The following is a 21,572-nucleotide window of genomic DNA, read 5'->3' as shown; positions in this document are numbered from 1 at the left end:
ATAAATCTGAATTGTTTTACTCATACACCCAAATTTGCAAAGGAGATGGACCATTCTTGATTTGGATTGTCTCATAGACTCATTTTTGTTGGTTTTCATGAGCAAATAACAAAATATAACAAATATTTTGAACAAATGGCACATACTGTATCTATAATAAAAATTGTGAGGGAATAGTTTATTACACAACAGCAAAAAGACATGTTTCATCAGTTTGGAAGACAGAAACACAAACACAAGGCTTATAAATAGCGTTTTGGTACGAAGTTTCCCCTACACAAACCTTTATTATACAAATGAAAAAGAAAAAGCAAAAGAATAAATCCCAAATTCACGATTCTCTGAGTTTTTCCTTCTCTCAAACATGATTCAAGTTCCAAATAAGACGAGAATGGAGCAACATGAAGGTTCCTTCAAAAAGGCTTAGCTTGTGGCATCGCGGCTGTAGAATTGATCAAGTGTTTTGGCAGGAATACGGTGAAGAAGCTCACGTGGGAAGATACGGAGCAGTGTCCATGCCAAATCAAGTGACTGGAAGATGTTTCTTGTATCGTATGCTCCTTGCATCACAAACTTCCTCTCAAACTTGTCCAGAAACTCTAAATACAGCTACAAAACCACAACACAAGAAGCTATTGTAATGAGTAATTAATTCTTGTGAGTATCAAATATGAACATGAATGGGACTGAGTAGAGTACCAGATCTTCTGAAGAAAGAGCTTCTTCTCCAACGACAGCTTTCATGGCCTGAACATCCTTCCCGATTGCATAGTTTGCGTACAGCTGAAATTAACACAGAATAATATTGAATTGGGTGTGAAGATACTAAATGACCACGTGCGATGCATTAGTAAAGTAAGCGAACCTGGTTGGACACATCAGAATGATCACGGCGAGTCATTCCCTCACCAATAGCACTCTACACAATCAGATGGTGGTCAAGTTAATAAGTCATAGTATGTTTCAATCCATGTGAGATCATAAGGGTACTATAGTCGAAGTGGCTCTGCTACCTTCATTAATCGAGAAAGTGATGGAAGCACGTTGATTGGTGGGTATATCTGTTTTAAGGAAGAACCAGAAAAATAGAGATTATTACAGAAAGATGAGAAACCTTTTTCATTCATGTGTATTAGAAAATAGTGACAGTTATGCAAAGCGAGTAAAGCATATGGTACCTGTCTGTTGTGAAGTTGCCTGTCAATGTATATCTGACCCTCAGTAATGTAACCAGTAAGATCCGGAGTAGGGTGAGTGATGTCTGAGTTTTACAACAAGAGATATAATGAGCTTTTTTCAATCAAAAAGAAGAGAATCCAATAATGATATGATTGTTTCACCATCGTTGGGCATAGTCAGGATAGGGATTTGAGTAATGGAACCCTTTCTTCCTTCAATACGCCCTGCACGCTCATAGATAGTTGCAAGATCTGTATACATATAACCCGGGTATCCACGTCTTCCAGGTACTTCTTCTCGAGCAGCAGAGACCTACAGTTCATCAACACGTGGAAGGTACACGTTATTAAAACATATCCATGCTGGTTGAGGTTTGTGAAAACCTCAACCAAGTTATGAATCATGACACCAAACACAGAGACCAATGAAAGACATTTTACCTCACGGAGAGCATCTGCGTAAGAACTCATATCCGTCAAGATAACAAGCACATGCTTCCCACATTCATAAGCTAAATACTCTGCAGTTGTGAGGGCAATTCGAGGAGTGATAATTCTCTCAATGGTCGGGTCATTTGCCTGTTGGAGTGGAATGCATGAAATGTCAGTCCATCATTGATATAATATACTAGTAATATCAATGAAGGAAGATACAAGAAGAAGCATATAAAGAAGTAAGTTACCAAGTTCAGGAAAAGGGTAACTCTTTCCATTGATCCATTTTCTTCAAAATCACGCTTGAAGAACTGAGCTGTCTCCATGTTTACACCCATAGCTGCGAAAACAATAGCAAAATTGTCCTCTCCATGATCCTGGGGAAACACAAGGTAAGATATCGAATGATTTCAAACAGCAAACAAAATTTCAGTAGTTCAAATAAAATCCTTGCAAAGTAAGATACTCAATTGTTATAAAATACATCCCCTCACATATACCACTGAAATCCTTCTACATAAGTTAGAAAGTGAATGTGTTACACAAACACTTACTAACACCTCAGCAAGATCCTAGTACTTCAGTGGTTGTAATGGAGGCAAATGATTACCTCAATTAGGTTCTCAGCCTTTTCCAACCGCTTAACAAGACCAGCCTGACGACAAATCTGAGCAGCAATTTCGTTGTGAGGTAGACCAGCGGCAGAGAAAAGAGGAATCTTCTGTCCACGAGCAATTGAGTTCATGACATCAATGGTAGAAATCCCCGTTTGGATCATCTCTTCAGGGTAGGTCCTTTCACTGGGGTTGATTGAGCTTCCTATAAAAATAATTATTCACCACACAATTAAAAAAAAAAACAAATTTCTTCTTTTTTTTCTCAGAGATCACACACAACCAACACTCACCAGAAATATCAAGGTATGCCTCAGGCAAAATAGGAGGGCCGTTATCAATTGGCTTCCCAGAGCCGTTAAAGATGCGGCCAAGCATGTCTTGTGAGACAGGTGTTTTCAGTACCTGAAATAAAAACATTATAAGCAAGCCTTAGGTTGTCAGAAACGCTTAAAAGAAGAAACTTTCAAAGTCAATACCTCTCCAGTGAACTGAACGGTGGTGAATTTGTTGTCAATTCCAGATGTTCCTTCAAAAACCTGAAAACCATAAGATGAATACGTTATAGCCTGTACAGCCTACATCTAAAGTGTAATGTAGAATTGAATAAAGAGTAACCTGGACGACAGCTTTCTCGCCATCAACCTCCAAGACCTGACCACGTCTCATAGATCCATCACCTAAGCGAATGTTAACAATCTCCTGGTACTTTGGACCCTGCAGGCACATTATAAACATTCTTATAACAAAGATAGAATTCAATATTATCAATGGCAAAGCAAATTGTTTATACCTTCACTTTCTCGAGGATCACCAAAGGTCCCGCAACACCTGAGACAGTTCTGTACTCTACACAATTCAAACATCTTCAAAATCAGTCTCTTATTACGTTAAAAAGAAAAGCTAGATCTCTTATCCGTTAGTCAACCAACGCTATAGAGAGAGAGAGAGAGAAGTAATCCGCGATCCGAGACTTACCCATTCCGATCTCCAGAGCTCCTTCGTCCATGTCGATTCCAGCCGCCACCATTGTCGCAGATCAAGATCAAATCAAACCGCTCCTGGGGAGAGAAAAGTCAGAAGGAGTGGCGGGAACAAAGCGATATCAAAAAAACATGAAATGAAATCTAGAGGAAGACGTGATCAAAACGAAGTGTGAGGAGAGATCTGATACCTGGAACGAATCGAGTCAAGCAGAGAGAGAAGGAGAGATGATTTGCGATTTGTGATGTGCTGAACGTGGTAGAGGATATTTCTGACCTCTGCTAATTATTGTGATATTATTTTCCTCCAAAAAAAACAATTATTATTATTTTGGAGCGAAAAAATAATAAAAATTAAGCGCCCACCGTGGGGCTCGAACCCACGACCACAAGGTTAAGAGCCTTGCGCTCTACCATCTGAGCTAGACGGGCTTGTTGAACGTCTCTTCCTTCGTATATTATATATCAAGACGATTTGGGACATATTTTTTGCTGAATGGTTTTCTATTTATAGCGAAAAGAAAGATACAAACACGGTTGGAAGCAAGTGTGGCGCCTGCTTACACATCCACACTCTCTGATAGCGAGAGTGCTCAAGGGGCAGTATTATAGACACTTGAACCCATTGCGTACCATAAAAGCAAACTCGTCATCCTTTGGATGGACTAGCCTTATGGCAGCAAAATCAATTCTGGAGGATGAGATTAGAAGAACGATTGGATCTGGGGCTGATACTTACATCTGGGACGATGTCTGGCTCCCCACCAGTCCTGCCCGAGCGCCTAAACCGAAGACAACCCATGTTGATAAGGACCTTAAAGTGCATCACCTTATTGATTATGATACCAAAGAGTGGAATGTAGAGTTATTACACGAGCTTATAGTAGCAGATGATGTATCTCAGATTCTCTCATTACGGATTAGTAAATCATGGCGCCATGATGGATATAGTTGGAATCATACGAACTCGGGATGCTATACTGTGAAGTCCGGATATACATTGGCAGTAGAACAACGGAAGAAAGCACATGAGATACCGATACTTGCACCAAATTGCAACATTATGAAAAAACAGGTATGGAAGGTTAAGGCACCGAGGAAGATCAAGCATTTTCTTTGGCAAGCTCTTTCCGGATATGTAGCATCTGCGTGTAAACTAAAGGAGAGGCACTGTGGTCGATGTGGAGCAGATAGAGAAACCATCAATCATATCCTCTTTGAGTGTCCACCGGCAATCCAATGTTGGGCTCTATCGACGATGCCATCGTCTCCGGGGTTTTTCCCGTGTTCTTCTATATATGTTAATTTTGATATACTGTTGCAGATGGGGAAAAGCTCAGACCAGAATGTCATAGATACTTCAATGTTCCCATGGATTATATGGTACTTATGGAAAGCCCGGAATGACAAATGTTTCAACAATAAAGACACACCGGCTATGGATACTCTGAACTTGGCGTGTCATGAAGCGGAAGCGTGGAGGATAGCTAAACTCGCACCGGAGCTAAACAATGAAGAAGGACCAAGCGTAGAGAGGCAACAAGTGCTTGATGATACATAACCGGCTGGAAGATGGATATGTCAGATAGACGCGTCATGGACAGAACATGGAGAGGGGACCGGCTTCGGCTTTATTCTCTTCGAAGGGGAGTCAGTCATCGTAGTGGGCCAGAGAAGAGCCAGGCAATCAAACTCCCCTCTACATGCGGAGGCGGAGGGCCTGGTGTGGGCAATGGAGGAGTTATGTGGACGGGGTCTAAAGCATGTGAGCTTTGAATCTGACTGTCAACAAATTGTGCAAATTATCAAAGCCTCCAAGCCGTGGCCAACGCTGGATCCATAACTTGATGTCATTGATACACTTCGCTCATCTTTTTTTTTTTCTCTTTATGCTTCATTCCCAGAACTTTGAATGTTCGTGCGGATACTCTTGCGAAAGAGGCCCGATCTCGTGCCTTGAACTTTGTAGACACTAAAGTTCTTCATCAGCTAGCTCTGGAAGCTAGTATGACAGAACCAGATTGAGTTTTTGAATGAAGCTTTTGACGACAAAAAAAAAAACACGGTTGGATGTAGAATTAGATATGAACCAAAAGCTTTCAAATCATAATTTTTCTATGCTAATTTTACTATGTAGTGATACGTAAAATTGAATTTAAGCAAATTAAGTTTATTTTTATATCCGTATTTGATGCTTAATTTAATGAAGAGAGGGAGAGATGAGGAAGTTTATGGTATCTATCTTCGGTTCGGTTTGAACCGATTTAGAGTGAAAAGTTACGAACCGGAAATCAATTAGGGCAGTTCACTGGTTCATGGGGTGTGTGCGGAAGGGGAAGTTGTGCGGCTGTTGTTATATATCAGAGAGGCGCCTTGCTTCAAAAAGGGGTATAGAAGAAGAAGAAGACGAAACCGTTTCGAATCGTTATCCGAATCTCATAGGGTTTTTGGAGGATCTAACCCGAACAGTCACACAAGGTAAGCATTAAATCGATTTCACTGAGGATTATAAGAAAACAACCAGATTCGAATCAGTGGTTCGTATGAACCCTAGTTCCTTCTGATTCTGTATGTGTTTGTGTTGTTTCAGATGGACATGTATGAGCGAGTGGCGAAGCCCAAGGCTGAGACTCCGATTGCTGAGAACGAGATTCGTATCACCAGTATGGGTAGAGCGCGTAACTGCATCACCTACGCCATGGCTCTTTTTCAGGTATTTTGTTGAATGTGAAATTACAAATCTGTGCTGTATCATGAATGTTATAATAGTACTTGTGATAACGAAGAGGTGTTCATAGGGTTGAATTTTTTTGAAATCCGTTTTAACCACCTCAAAGGCTGGATTTCTCCTCAGCCAGCAGGCTTTCTCTTCCACCACCAATCCACAAAGCAAACTTTGAACTTTTTCTATTTTTTTTTTTTTTTTTTTTTGTAATATAGGAGAAAGGATCGGATGAAGTTGTTTTCAAGGCAATGGGAAGAGCTATCAGCAAGACTGTCAACATTGTTGAGCTTATCAAGGTATGATATTTGTTTGTCTGTTTCAGATCACAAGTAAGGTTATGTTGTGTCTGACAATGTAACTGAATCTCTTATTGCAGAGAAGGATTCCTGGTCTTCACCAGATCACATCTATTGGATCCACTGACATCACTGATACCTGGGAACCCCTAGAGGAAGGCCTTCTTCCGTAAGTGGATTGTTATTTTCATTTGGTGCTCGGACTCTTATTACACCTGTTATTGATTTTCTTTTTCCCTTCTCCTGAAGAATCGAGACAACAAGGCATGTGTCGTTGATAACTATAACACTTTCGAAGAAGGAGCTCAACACATCCTCTGTTGGGTGAGTTTTTTTAATGCTTGTTGTTTGGGTCTAGTTTCCATATAAGGATTTTGTTCTCTTTAAGAACTAAGGCTCTGTGTCTCAAGCGCTTGTCTGCTAATAATATCCTTATTAACTGATGTTGCAGTTACCAGTGTCCGATCCCGATTGAGATGGTGAAGCCATTAGCTGAGATTGATCACGAAGGACGAGGTATTCAACCGTCTGACTTTTATAATGAGCGTTTTCGACCCACTACCCTGTTAACTTATGCTTATAATCGATCTATCTGTTGTAGAGGGACCACCAAGAGGCAGAGCAAGAAGAGGCAGAGGCGGAGGACGGGGAAGAGGTGGCAGAGGTAAGATTGCATTCGCAATTTCCCATTCCAAAATATTATTCTCACCTGATCTGTGGAGAAGGGCTCCAATCTTATGGATTTGATTGTATTTTTCGTTTTTTCTGGTTCGCTTAGGTGACGGGTATGTGAACGTTGAGTATGATGAAGGAGCTATGGAGCCTGAGCAGTCACCTGGTAGAGGAAGAGGTGGCAGGAGAGGACGTGGTGGTCGTGGAAGAGGAGGTTATGGTCCTCAACCTCACCACGAAGCTCAGCAAGATGGAGGGGACTATCGACACAATGCTCCTCAACAGTATCGTGAGTATGATGATGGAGGTATGGATCATGAGCGTAGAGGAAGAGGGCGCGGGGGAAGAGGAGGACGACGTGGTGGCCGTGGAAGAGGAGGTTACGACGGTCCTCCTCCTTACTATGAAGATCAACAAGGTGGAGGAGACTATGGTTACGCTGCTCCTCCTCCAAGGGATCATGGGTATGATGATGGAGGTATGAACCCCGAGCGATCATCTGGTAGAGGAAGAGGGGGCGGGAGAAGAGGAGGACGTGGAAGGGGAGGTTACGGTTACGGTGGTGCTCAACCTTACTATGAAAATCAACAAGATGGAGGAGACTATGGATACAACAACAATGCTCCTCCTCAGGGCCGTGGTAGGATGATGTTTTAAAACACCCTTGTTGTCTCAATGTTTTTAACCAGTATTTTGCTTGAGAGTTTTAATATGAAAAAGTTGTTGGAACAGGACGTGGTGGCCGTGGAAGGGGAGGAGGTCGTGGAAGAGGAGGAGGACGTGGTGGATACAACAGATCGGAAGGACCACCGAACAATGCAGCTGCTTAAGTGAGAAGGGTCGTTGAATGGACTTTGGTTTTTTTTTTCCCTTCATTGTCTATCTTAAAAAGAACAAGATGTTGCCGTAGAATAATTTCCATCTTTCATTTTGTCTTTTAGGTAATGTTAAATGTTCATTTATTTTATGAATGTTGCCTCTGTGAGTTCTCAGGTTTGTTTTGTTTCTTCCAAACATTTCCCAGTTTTGTCGTTATTGAAAATTTGCAAGTTTGGTACTCTCTCCGTTTCATAATAGATGATGTTTTGAAGAGTTATTGATGTTTTAAAATACATGATGTTTGATATTTTTTAATTAGTTTAAAAGTCAGGTCTGGCTGGATTAGATTTATTTAATATTTTTTAGGAAAATGTGTATGTGTTAATTCTGGTGTGTTTTCTAAAACATCCGACTATTTTGAAACAGACAGAGTATTACATTTACTTGCACGAAACATGATGGAGTCTGTCAAGTACACGTTGTGTGTCTCAAGCTTCACCAATCATTGATTCATTTCTTCAACACATTCCGGCTTTGGCATTTTCACACCACCAGTATACGTATTGTGTCTTGAACAAAAAGAAAAATACTTGGGAAAGAAAAAAAGAGTTCATCTTCAACTCTGATCCACTCTCGTCGTCACTTTCTCCTCGCCGGTCGAATCGAACTAGTAAGCTCGCTTCTCTCTCTCAGTCTTGTACATTCAGCGTAATCCCTAATCAATCCCGTGAGAGCTCTACACCTTAGCTCCCGTGAGAGATTTGGGGGGACGTTGAGATGACAACCACACCCCTTCTCAATCCATCATCTCCTCCACCACCACCTCCACGATTCAGCGTAATTCTCGATCTACACTCCCTCTCTTCCGAGTTTTCGAAAAAAAGTTTAATAATTAATCGATTTTTCACACACACTTTCCACAGATTTGAAGGAGATCGCAGCGTTGATTGATACTGGATCCTACACCAAGGAGGTTCGCCGCGTTGCTCGCGCCGTGCGTCTCACTGTCGGACTCAGGCGGAAACTCACCGCCTCCGTTCTATCTTCTTTCCTGTTAGTTATGTGGTGATTGTAGTCTCTCTCTCTTTAGCTTGTTGTGATATCTTCTTTCCTTTGAATGTTTAAATGGTTTTAGGGTGATGAACATGATATGGAAGTTGATACAGCTTCGTCGGTTGCGCAAGCTTCTTCCAAGCACTTATCTGCTGAGCTCGAGATCTACTGCTACTTCATTGTTCTTCTTTTTCTTGTTGATCAGAATAAGTACAACGAGGTTATTGTTGTTGTTGCTTCTTGTGTTTTGTTTTTCTTGAGTTTCTTTCCTGTTTTTAAATTTTGTTCTCTTAGGCTAAAGCTTGTTCTTCAGCAAGCATTGCTCGTTTTAAGAACTTAAACAGAAGGACCATCGATGTGATTGCTTCAAGGCTCTACTTTTACTACTCCTTGAGTTACGAGCAAACCGGTGATCTTGCTGAAATACGCCGGTTTAGTAGTAGCTCAACTTTTAATTATATTGTTCACTTGGTTATGCTTGCAGGAACCTTCTCGCATTGCATCATTCTGCAACCCTTCGCCATGATGAGTTGGGTCAGGTATGTGTGTGTTCATCAAATACAGCCTACTCTCATTGCTATGAAACTTTTTGTTTGCTACTTATTGACAAATATATTTATATTGGATGCAGGAAACACTTTTAAACCTTTTGCTTCGTAACTACCTGCACTACAATCTCTATGATCAAGCAGAGAAGCTAAGATCAAAGGCACCTCGGTTTGAGGCACATTCAAACCAACAGTTCTGTAGGTACCTCTTCTACCTTGGGAAGATCAGAACCATTCAGCTGGAGTATACAGATGCAAAAGAAAGCCTCCTTCAGGCAGCCAGGAAAGCCCCTATCGCAGCTATAGGGTTCAGAATCCAATGCAATAAATGGGCTATTTTGGTTCGCCTTCTACTTGGTGAGATCCCAGAGAGGTCGATCTTCACTCACAAGGGGATGGACAAGGCCCTGAAGCCTTACTTTGAGCTGACCAATGTGAGTGTATATACCTTCATAGTTTTGCTCTTGTGACATAATAATAATAATAATCTGTTTCGATTTTTTTTGCAGGCGGTGAGGATTGGAGACTTGGACCTCTTCAGGACAGTGCAGGAGAAGTTCTCAGACACATTCGCTCAAGACCGAACGCACAATCTCATCGTGCGGCTCCGCCACAATGTCATCAGGACTGGACTTCGCAACATAAGCATCTCATACTCGAGAATCTCCCTTCCCGATGTCGCCAAGAAGCTGAGGCTTAACTCCGAGAACCCTGTGGCTGATGCCGAAAGCATCGTCGCAAAGGCAATACGCGACGGGGCAATAGATGCGACCATTGATCACAGAAACGGGTATATGGTGTCCAAAGAAACAGGGGATATCTACTCAACGAATGAACCGCAAACAGCGTTTAACTCGAGAATCGCTTTCCTCCCAACACGCACAAGGAGAAAGAGAGCGATGAGAAGAGGAGAGAGAGGAAGCAGCAAGAGGAAGAGTTGGCTAAGCATATGGCTGAGGAAGACGATGATGATTTCTAGAGAGAGATCCTCTGTCCGCACTCTGTTTCTTGCTGCTCACAATTTGACCTTTTTACTCTGCCCTTCGTTTTAAGTGTTTTTAGAGGATTTTTAATATTGTTTCTTTTTATTACTTTCAACTTCAGAACAGAGGTTTGTATGGTTGGTTTCAGAAGATTGGAATCTTCTCAACTTCGTTCAATGGTGTTTGGTAGTTTTTCGCATCTTTAGAGTTGAATACTTTTAGCTATATGTGTTGGGGCGGCTAATTATTAGAACATAGACATGTGAAATGTTATCATAAACAGGGTAGGCAAATTATAATGTAATTAAGTCTCCATTTATCTTTTTACTACCAGAAGGATGAAGACTAGACATGTGGAATGACCATTAAATAATGGGTTAAATAATTGATACATAACATTAGTCTGTCCCTGCCAAACTAGGTTTCATTTTCTTATAATAAAACAGTATCATGTTCTGCTTAAATTTTACAGGTCTTTGTTACGTGATTCATTAGTTTTTCAATAATGACAATCAGTAAAAGATTCCCGGGCTCTTACAACTACCAACTAGTTAAAACATCATCAACGTCATTGGCTTTACACTTCTTACACTACCTACCTGTAAGAAGTGGCAGGTAGGTTGTGTAAGTCGACAGATGCCGTGACGGTGATATTCGTCAACTTAGATTGGAGATCAAGTTTTGAGGAACGAATAATCCAAATAATGATAACTAATAAAGCGATTTGGCATGTTGCTAATAATACATGACAAGCAAGCATGTGAGTGTGGTAGATGAACCCTGCACATGTTTGTATCATATCACAAACAAAAAACTCTCTTTTGTCTTTCTTTCTACTCTTTTTATTCAGTTAAACAAAAAGGTATCAGTATCCACCGCATAACACAGTATTATGAACTTTTTAAGGGAATATAAACACAAATGCATATTACAACACATAGTGTGCAGAACTACTGTCTTTTTTGGACTTAGTATTGCTTACAAATATACAGATGTAGAAGAATTAAATTAAGATATACACAGGCTAGATAAAGATACAAGACCCACATGTAAGGTTTTGTTGCTACGTTTACGTACTACATAGTTTACACACACTGGCCACCTTTATTTAAACACCACTCTCTATCTCTCCTTCTCTCCACCATCAACACCATCATAATCTCTTTCTTCTTCTACAAACAATATAGTCATGGCAAAGTCTCTAGCTGGAGTGGCGCTTTTAGCCGCTCTTTTTATAACGGTTGATGCGTTTAGGCCTTCTGGTTTAACCAACGGTCACGCCACATTCTATGGAGGGAGTGACGCTTCAGGAACAATGGGTAATTTTAACAATTTTTATTTGTCTTTTTTTAAATGATGTAACAAAAACTGATAGATTTTTGTCTATTCAGGCGGAGCTTGTGGGTACGGAGATCTCTACTCGGCGGGGTATGGGACAATGACGGCGGCGTTAAGCACGGCTCTCTTTAACAACGGAGCTTCGTGTGGAGAATGCTATAGGATAACGTGTGATTACGCCGCGGACTCGAGGTGGTGCAAGAAAGGAGCTTCGGTTGTTATTACAGCAACTAACTTCTGCCCACCAAACTTTGCTCTACCGAGCAACAACGGTGGTTGGTGCAATCCGCCGCTAAAACATTTCGACATGGCACAACCTGCTTGGGAAAAGATCGGGATTTACAGAGGCGGGATTGTTCCCGTCGTTTTCCAAAGGTTAGTTGCTAAAAGAAGATTAATATATGTAAATGAACCCACTAAGTTTCTATCTGATCATTTTAAACCTTAAATTAGCATAGTTTATGAAAACATGGTTATAATGTTAACTACATAACATGTGTTAGTTGATACATATTAACCATATAATTAATGTAACTAATGATACATTAATATTTTTAGATGTGTTATTATGTGATAGTTTTATAGTTCGCGTAGATATCAATCATTTTTTCATCATAAAAAGTTCTCCAAATTCCAAATTGAAATAACAGATCAGTAGTTGTTGAATCAGGATTTAAACATAGAGAAAAATAGTGATGGATTTTAAAATGAGAGAGATAAAAGAAAGTTAAAAGGTTTATTTTTTTTTAGTTTCTTAAAAATTTCTAACTGAAATGTCTCTGTTTTTATTTTTGGTCATGTAAAAAACAGAGTAAGCTGTTATAAGAGAGGAGGAGTGAGATTCAGAATAAACGGAAGGGATTACTTCGAGCTAGTGAACATATCGAACGTAGGAGGAGCTGGTTCCATTAAATCTGTATCCATTAAAGGATCAAAGACTGGTTGGTTAGCCATGTCTCGCAACTGGGGAGCTAACTGGCAATCAAACGCTTATCTCGATGGTCAATCTATCTCTTTCTCAATTACCACTACTGATGGTGCTACAAGAGTCTTCCTAAATGTTGTTCCTTCTTCTTGGTCCTTTGGACAGACTTATTCTTCCAGGGTTCAGTTTTAAATACTTTTTTTTTCCTTTTCTTCCCTGTCTGAAAGATTGTTGGCAGTGGTCGCGCTTTGAGTCTATTCTTTTCTCCCGGAGCGACCCGCCCGCTTTGTTGTTATTATTATTATTATTATTTTTTTTTTAACACAAACTTTCTTTAGTTAAATCAACTCGAAGAACTACAATAACAAGAAGGAATTAGACATCCTCTTGGAAATTAAACATAAGCTACAACAGCAATTCAGATTAAACATGACAACGAATTCAAGACAAAGCTTGAATACGTCGAGGAAGCATGTAAGACAAGGTCCAACAGCTGAGATTTAGTCACCTTATGTTGTGACGTTGAAAGCCAACCCTCACAAACGAGAGAAACCGAAATAGTCTCGATTACATCTTCTGGCCCCGTACAGACCGCTACACAAAGTAACAAACCGGTGAGTAAGTTGAAGCAAACTCTCGGTATTAAACCCGAGGAATCATCTCCTTTCACAGAAAAGAGGCATGGTAATAAGATTCTCTCCTTTGTAGAAGAGGATGATAGTACCGGTAACAAAGTCAGTGAATCCACCGAACAATTCATCCTATAAGAGTGATATAACAATAAGGGCATAATATAGATCCCAAGGAACCCCTCAGAATTCTTTAAACTAGTCAAAATAATCAAACCCGTGGTTAGTTGACTCTCGTTGTGATACGCAGTGGGTATTGATTGACTAAGCAAAGGGCTGCTTTCTCCTTAGTGGTACTGGGCCAGGCCCACAAACAATTGAAATTCGGCCCATTAACAACCAGCCTGGCTGGAGGCGGAGCTGGAATGGAGAACATCGGGTCTGAGCTTGTAGACAAGGGTGTGTGCGGCAAAGCTAAGGAGCACTTCGTTGTCGGGATGAAGGACGGTGGCGCAAGATGGAGGAGAGAAGGCTATGATAGTTGGAATGTTGGGGGTTGAGCAGCCGCCGAGAAGAGAAACGGAACCCCGTTTATAACTCAAAGATGATGCACTGCAGTGGCCTGTGTTCTTTATGGCTGAGTTTTGATCTTTATCCGAGCGTAGCTCAGATCCGGAACATCCCACGGAGGGCCTCTCAGATCTGGAGTGCATGTGAAGGGCGAACTCAAAGTAGGGAAGGAGGTGAAAGGTGGACCTTGTACAGCTTTTTCGGAAGACCCCGGTGAAGGATGCAGTTCCGGTGGTCTTGAAAACCTGAGCAGAGACCACGAGTCTTCTCGAGTTTCGACGGCACCAGATTTAGAGAAACTGATTTAGTAAGTGCGAAGCAAGAAACAAGACGAGAGCTTTGACTTGGAGTGAGAGAAACCATGAGGAAGATGTAGCAGATTTCCCGACGCCGGCGGCCTCTAGCCTTGCCGGCGTCGAGAAGCAGCGGTAGCGGCGTTGTCTCGATTCTTTTTTGTTATTATTATATATTATCTGATTTGATGCACTTTTCTGTTGATGTTTGTTTAAAACTTATAAATACAATATTTTCTAAAATTACCATAAGAAATTGTTATAGAATATAGAGGATGCAAGAAAATAACAAGGAAACAAATGAATAACGCGATGATGTGTTATGTCCATGGACCATGAACAAAGATAAATCTAATCTATTAATTTAGGGTTATATCTTTTATCTACTTATAAATGTTGTTAGACCAATTCACTAAAAATTTAATATGTCTTAACCTCATGATGGCACATTGCAGATGGTACCGTTATGGAAACACTACTGTGCAGAGGCATCCGGGCTTGTGTATGTAGTCGACAGCAGGGACAGAGAGCGAATGGAAGAGACAAAGAGTTTCCTTTACATGGTGATGGATGAGGTAACAAACCATGTCCCTTTTAAACATCTAGCAAGTTCTATATAATGCCAATTTTTTTTTAATTCCCTAGATTTAGATACAGGGGAAGGTACCGGACAATATGGCTGTTCTTGTTTATGCAAACAAGCATGAGGTTCCTGGTGCCATGTCTGCTTCTGAGATCAGTAACGAACTTGATCTCGCTTCTCTTCGTCAGAGAAACTGGCAAAGGAACTAGTAAGAAGATATATACAACCTTCTCAAGCCAATAATCCTGGCAAATAAGATTTGATTCTTTTGATGATCTGTGTTTTGGTATTTGCGTGTAAGTCCACAAAACTTTAACAAGTCACAACACTCTTCTTGAGTTATAAGGTCTTAATAACAAACCTCTCTTTGAGTTGGAGTGGACTTCCACTGCATCCCATCTGCACATCAGCATTGAACTGCACCACAATCTCCCTATTTACAAGACAAACATGATAAAATTGAGTAAGCAACCAAGTTGAGCATAAACACATATAAAAAGGACGACAGGTTACGAATGGTGTAAAGAGACAGAGGAATAAACACATTTCAGTGACGGTGCCAGATTCTAAATGCCTACCAATTTTTTCCTCAACAGTCTGATTTCCACCACAATCTGAAGCTTATAATAATAATGGCAATGACACTCTTGCAATAGGTAGCTTGATCTTCAATTATCATGGCATCAGTTTAGTTAGAAAGATGAAATTAGGTTTATTATTTCTTCTGTAATAAAGAATCATTTATGTTTCTCAGAACACAGCCAAATATATTGCCTTTGTGCAACTAAACCTCTTGGTCTCTTTTGCTCGAGTCTGATTCAAATTTTACCTAGAAGATGATCAAGAATGGGTTCTCTTGACCCTGATAATGTATTGGTGCATGCATAATTAGAGTTGTGAGTTTAGTGATAAATCCTACCTTAATAGCTTCAAAGAAAGGCATTAAAAGAAGGCAACAAGTAATAATACATTTTAGATTAAACAAGTCGTTAATATTATGATAAGTCTCTTCTTAAGAGAGGACTTGTATACACCCTCCTCAACATCAGCAAGCACCCATTCATATTATGCTATATTGGCAAGATAGATAAAGTGCGGCTCCAACCAACAACTTCTCCTGCAGCGGCTGCTCCAGCTGCTATAACCATAGCGGTTAATGGTGCTATTCCGGGGCCACGTGAGAGTCTCCTGGAGATCAGTTTGCACGACTGGTCAGCTTCTTTGTAAAGAGAAAGATTGGCTACTCCTTCAGTGATGGCTTTTTCGTTCTAAAGACAATAATAGCAGGTGAGGTCAGAGAGTTAATATTAGCTTATAAGAATCTAAGAGAGGCATTATTACCTTCATCCTGAAGCTGTTCATAGCATGCTTGACAGTGAGAGTATCACTCGACGATGATGATAGTTTGAGGGAATGATCCTTCCATTCGTCTACAAGCTTTTTAAGAAGAGCAACGCTAGCTTCAAGATGCTCCTTGTAGAGAACATCCCATTGCTTAAAGCAATCAACGTCTTGTGTCAAAACACTGATGGCGATTGCTGTAGCTTCATTGGCTAGAGCAGGATTTCCTGTAAAACAAGCAAAGGGTGGTAAATTCAAATAGAACCACCAAACCGACAGAGAGAGAGGTTTCGTTTGTTACCAATACCTTGTCCACCAGCTAATTCCAAGGAAAAAGTGAATATCTGTTTCAGTGCGTTTGCACCAGTAAATAGTATCTGGTGCAAGGGCCACTTCCTTCAACAAGGCATAAAAACTGACTAAAACACCACCAATTCAAAAAAAAAACTGAACCTTAGATATGTCAGCATTAGGATTAGGATGTACAACTTTGACAACTCCAGGCCATTCAGTGAGAATGAGATCAGAGGCCCACAGTACAAAGCCAGTTAGTGTCTCCAGCGAAAGTATGTTGATGAAATCGATTGATATTTTGTAGACAGGCGCAGGAATAAGAGATAATGGAACCTTGCAAAAAAATAATAATAATAATCTACCGTGAAAGTAAAAAGTCTATATTTATTCATAACATAGAGATTACTCCGTCATAGATAAATGAAAATAGTACAAATCATAATCCAACTAAGAAAAAAGAAAACATAAAGACATAAAGAAAAGGAAAAGCTGGCCGACTCTCTCTTTCTTGGGCCACTGATGGTATAATCTCTTAGTTATGAGCCATCCACAATCTGGTTCATAACACTCCTCCTTGGATAACATAACCATTTAAAGTTTGTAATGTGCTTTAATGTTGCATCATTAAAACCTTACCAGGAAAACCCAATTGGGACAAAACCATGGTGATTTGGACATTAATGAAGGTCCCTTGGACCTTTCCAATTTTTTGCAATCCGTGGGTGATGAAGATCTTGAGAAGAATATGCTTCGTCCTCGAACATGATAGTTGGTTCTTCTTTACCATCCATGCCACAATCTGATCGAACATATTGAGTTATCGACCTCAAATACACACACACGAAATCTTGGATGATGTTGCTGTGATATGCGTGTACCACCATATGTAAAACATAATTTGTCTGAAAACAAATCAACAAAACCAAATAAACTCTCTTTGGGCTGGTTAGTATAAAATAAACCAAAATCAAAAGCTTCTTCATCGTCATTCTTATGAACCAAACAGATCAGTATCTAAAACAAGACTTCTGCATCGTCCATCTCAGGACTAAATGGACTTCTTTATCGTCCACCTTTGGACTGAATGGATCTGTGTCCAAAACAAGTGATCTCACGCCCATATACTAGATAATGGGTGAGACTGATCCATATTAAATCTCTTGAGTACCCTTTTCTGTATATACTATTTGATGCACAAGGATTTCATTGTTAATGTACTCAAGCTGTAATCCCAAACAAAACTTTGTTTTCCAAGATCTTTCATCTCAAACTCTTTCTTGAGATATTCAACTGTTTGGAAAATTGTATCCAAAGGTTCCTAGGATATTCAAATCATATACTTTGATGATTATCAATATTGTTCTCCAGAACTTGATGTTCTTTCAGCTCAATACCCTCTACCACTTTCATTATCCAGTGGACCATATAAATATGCAGTCACTACATCAATTTGCTGCAAGTCTAATTTTCTCTCTTATATAGCCAGACTTATGAGAAATCTAAAAGTAGTTGCATCCACCACATGGGAGTATGTCTCCTCGTAATCTATTACGGGGCTTTGTGAGAATTCTTGTGTAACATCAGCTTTATATCTCACGATTTCTATTCCTCACAAGACTCATCTATATCCACTGGTTTTAACATCATATGGCGTCTTAATCATATGACCAAATATATAATATATATATATATATATATTTTTATATAATATAAGTACCCGCAAAATTACGGGCTTTCACCCAAATATTTTTATTTTTATATATCCAAATCTCGCTTAAAATATATATATTTCAAAAAATTCTAAAAATACATGTTTAACCATTTCAGTTACTATTAATTATTTTCAACAATAAAATCTATCTATTCTAAAATTTAAATATTTAATGTTTCTAACTGAATATTCATTTTTAATCTATCTAAATCTCGCCATATGACCCATATTTAATCAAAATATTTAAAATATTATTACATTTGAAAACGATTTTGTATTAAAAGAAATATTACTTGGACATATCAATTGGTCAATATTTATCGAAGGTATGGCATACGGGTCAATATTTTTTACAACATGTAAACTATTTAAATTTTGTGTTTATAAACATTTTAATATATGGTAAACAATTAGAAAATATATAAATATAAGTGAAAATAAGTATCCGCGCGGACACGCAGGTCAAACTCTAGTTTTTCCTTAAATTATCTCTAATTATCACACTATTTTATCAAACACTAACTTATTCAACCAAATATTTTTAATTAAAACTAATCAGAGTTTACATATCTTTTAAATTATTTTTATTTATTTATTTTAAATTAAATTAGACATATCTATATTAATTAAATCTGATTAACTATTAAGAAAAAAATACTATTTCTTTTTTTAAATAACCAAATGTCGTTATTTAGGCATATATACTTAATATTAATGTGAGATCCAATATTATATGAAATAAAATGTTTTTATTTTTATAAATTTTGTTAAAATTTTATTTTTTTACATTTTAAAAGTTTATTATAGCGTAAAAATACATCTCATTAATTTTTAAATATTTTGTTTTACTTTTAGTTTACATTATATTTACCATCTTTGACTTTAACAATTGTAGAGATGATCATTTTCATTAAACTTTCTTACTAAATTTGTCTTAACATTTTAAAAACACATAAAATTAATTAGTTCACATTTATAGTAACACAAAAAAGTACATGTACTTCGAAAAACACATAAAAACTAAATACATAAGAATATGAGAATACCAAGAACACAACAAACATATTTTATTATTTTTCTCTCTTGTTCTTTTATTTTATGTCTCCTTTTTTTCCTATTAACAATAAGCATGCTAATTAATAGAGTATTAACTCTAGAAAAATCCCGTGAAAAATAATTTGATTAATATAATTAAATGAATTACCATATAATAAATTAAATGAATTACCAACTAATATAATTTTAAATGACTTACCATATAATAATGTTAATTCATCGGTTTATATTAATAGATCAATTAAATAAAACAATTCTTGATTAAAATACGTTTAAATACTTAGCATATAATTTTTTATGTTTTAAATATATAATTTTTAATCATTTCTAAAAGTGATAACGCATATATGATATCACATTGTCATTAAAAAATGATTGGAATTTTTTTAGAATTATATATTTGACTGTTTTGCATTCATTTGACATATTTTTATACTATATATATATAGTGAATGAGTGAATTTAATTAATATTATTAAGTTGAGATTAATAAGTTTTCTAAAATCTATGATTTATTTTATTCACTACTAATACAAACATAATAAAAATCATTTTATAATTGCTTATATAGTATCATATTGTTATAAATCATATTGTGGATGTCCATAACCGGGCCCATACTTAGAGAGAGAGAGTCGGCGGCCATGAGAGAGAGAGAGCCGGCGGCTAGAGAGAGAGAGAAACCCTAGTTTCCCTTTTCTTTATAGATCTATGATTTGTATTATTTTCATATTTGTACTTCTTTTCTCTAGTCTTTCCATTATTCTATGACAGTGTAATTCCCTATATATAAAGGACTCCTTATGTTTATGAATAATACAGAAACAAGAAACATGCAGATTCTATTCTCTAGTTTCACAACACGTTATCAGCACGATTACTCTAAGAACCCTAAGCAAAAATCCCGAGACCTGAAACCCTAATTCCCCGGCGATAAACCCTACCGACGATCACGAACCCTAAGCTCGATACTCAGCCTGTTTCCGTTCGCGATCTCAGCAACGATCAGTTCCAGCTCGCGACCCGATCAGTTCCAGCCCGCGACAATCAGCAAGCAATCTGTTCGCGGCTCTTCTTTATTCGGTGGTCCATTCAACCCGACTTGAGGTTAAGATGTCAAAAATCAACAAATTGGATTTTGCTGCCCTAAATCTCTCTAGAGATAATTATTTGCAATGGGTACTTGATGCTAAGATCATCCTAAAATCCAAGGGACTCGGTGAATGTATCACCGAGGGCAATAATGCAAGTGAGGAAGATAGATACAGTGCTATATTGATTATACGCCATCATCTTATTGAGAGTCTCAAAGATCAGTATTTGACTATTGAGAATCCTCTAGACCTTTGGACCGAGTTGAAAACGAGATATCATCACCAGAGAACGGTGTTATTACCAAATGCTATGTATGATTGGAGGAATCTCATAATCCAGGACTTCAAGTCCGTGGAGGAGTATAACTCGGTCCTGTTTAAGATTGTTTCTAAATTGAAACTGTGTGGTGAGGATATAACAGATAAGGATATGCTTGAGAAAACCTTTTCCATCTTCCACACAAGCAATGTGTTGTTACAACAACAGTACCGTGAGAAGGGCTTCACAACTTATGCTAATCTGATCTCTTGTCTCTTGCTCGTTGAGCAGAACAATGAACTGTTGATGAGGAACAATTAATTGAGACCTCCTGGAACAACCCCATTACTTGAGGCACATACGGCCGTAGAGCCTAAGAAAGAGTCGAACCATGTCCAGGGTGATAGCCAACACGGCCGTGGTCGTGGAAAATGGCATGGACGTGGTGGTCGAGGCCGAAACTCGTTTGGTCGAGGCCGAGGCAACTCATATGGTCGTGGCCAAGGAAACTCTTATGGAGGCCGTGGTCATGGCCGAGGCCATGGTACATCTTTCAAGCCACAAAACTCGACCAAATCCATGTTCCATAGATGTGGTATGGGTAATCATTGGGCTAAGACATGTAGGACTCCCAAACATCTTGTTGACCTCTACCAAGAGAGTTTGAAAGGGAAGAATCCTGAAGCTCATATGACTTATCAAGATGGTGAAGAAGATTTCAATCATGACCGAGATGATCTCATGGATTATGAAACACCAGATTTTTTAAAAGATCAAAGTTGATTTCGGCCATCTAGGGTTTTGTGTTCTTTGCTTTGTGTTTTCTATGTTTTGATTGCTTTGAACTTGTTTTGAATCTTAATGAATGAAAGTTTTTGATATAAAAGTTTCTAAAGTCTCATAGAAGGCTACGGCCAACCTAATATCATGTTGCCTAAGGGTACGCATCTAGAGATATCTGATGCATTGTATTCACCCAGCTCTAAGAAAAGCCTATTGAGCTTTAAAGACATCCGAATGAATGGCTTTCATATTGAGACTAAGGGCGAAGGAAACAAAGAGTTCCTTCAGATCATAGAGATCGGCGAAAGGCTATAAGAAAGTCTTTTAAAGACTATACGTCTTGATAATGCTGGTGAGTTCACGTCCTAAGCGTTTAATGATTATTGTATGTCCATGGGGGTAAGTGTGGAACACTCCGTGGCACATCTACATACACTGAACGGCTTGGTT

General features: G+C 38.7%; 4 protein-coding genes, 1 non-coding gene and 1 pseudogene across 5 annotated transcripts; 3 read left to right on the top strand and 3 right to left on the bottom strand.

Annotated features, from left to right (window-relative positions):
• Positions 1-150: 150 nt before the first annotated feature.
• Positions 151-3,495, bottom strand: LOC106309587 (V-type proton ATPase subunit B3-like). Its single transcript, XM_013746640.1, has 15 exons — positions 3,402-3,495; positions 3,206-3,288; positions 3,021-3,076; positions 2,846-2,944; positions 2,707-2,766; positions 2,521-2,632; positions 2,224-2,432; positions 1,862-1,990; positions 1,620-1,757; positions 1,341-1,491; positions 1,179-1,261; positions 1,014-1,061; positions 866-919; positions 700-783; positions 151-609 (listed from the first exon to the last, which is right to left on the bottom strand). Exons 2-15 carry the CDS (start codon positions 3,255-3,257, stop codon positions 424-426), a joined length of 1,461 nt encoding a protein of 486 aa, XP_013602094.1. The 5' UTR covers positions 3,258-3,288; positions 3,402-3,495; the 3' UTR covers positions 151-423.
• Positions 3,496-3,569: 74 nt separating this feature from the next.
• On the bottom strand, positions 3,570-3,642 carry TRNAK-CUU. Its single transcript has one exon. It is a non-coding gene; the product is annotated as a tRNA-Lys (tRNA).
• A 1,841-nt stretch (positions 3,643-5,483) lies between these two features.
• Positions 5,484-7,910, top strand: LOC106309586 (glycine-rich cell wall structural protein 1.8-like). The gene is made up of 9 exons (XM_013746639.1): positions 5,484-5,688; positions 5,801-5,923; positions 6,151-6,231; positions 6,312-6,400; positions 6,481-6,555; positions 6,683-6,747; positions 6,833-6,895; positions 7,010-7,543; positions 7,636-7,910. The coding sequence occupies exons 2-9, from the start codon at positions 5,801-5,803 to the stop codon at positions 7,731-7,733; spliced, it is 1,128 nt and encodes a 375-aa protein (XP_013602093.1). The 5' UTR covers positions 5,484-5,688; the 3' UTR covers positions 7,734-7,910.
• A 268-nt stretch (positions 7,911-8,178) lies between these two features.
• LOC106309585 lies at positions 8,179-10,507 on the top strand (annotated as a pseudogene).
• A 930-nt stretch (positions 10,508-11,437) lies between these two features.
• Positions 11,438-12,801, top strand: LOC106309584 (expansin-A11). The gene is made up of 3 exons (XM_013746638.1): positions 11,438-11,625; positions 11,698-12,019; positions 12,455-12,801. The coding sequence occupies exons 1-3, from the start codon at positions 11,496-11,498 to the stop codon at positions 12,759-12,761; spliced, it is 759 nt and encodes a 252-aa protein (XP_013602092.1). The 5' UTR covers positions 11,438-11,495; the 3' UTR covers positions 12,762-12,801.
• Positions 12,802-15,654: 2,853 nt separating this feature from the next.
• On the bottom strand, positions 15,655-16,395 carry LOC106308978. Its single transcript, XM_013746074.1, has 4 exons — positions 16,379-16,395; positions 16,233-16,321; positions 15,926-16,152; positions 15,655-15,852 (listed from the first exon to the last, which is right to left on the bottom strand). Exons 1-4 carry the CDS (start codon positions 16,393-16,395, stop codon positions 15,655-15,657), a joined length of 531 nt encoding a protein of 176 aa, XP_013601528.1.
• Positions 16,396-21,572: the final 5,177 nt, after the last annotated feature.

This window comes from Brassica oleracea, chromosome C8 (assembly GCF_000695525.1).
Source record: "Brassica oleracea var. oleracea cultivar TO1000 chromosome C8, BOL, whole genome shotgun sequence".
Classification (NCBI taxonomy): domain Eukaryota; kingdom Viridiplantae; phylum Streptophyta; class Magnoliopsida; order Brassicales; family Brassicaceae; genus Brassica; species Brassica oleracea.
The sequence above is the reverse complement of the archived record's forward strand: the minus strand, read 5'-3'. Positions and strand labels throughout refer to the sequence as shown.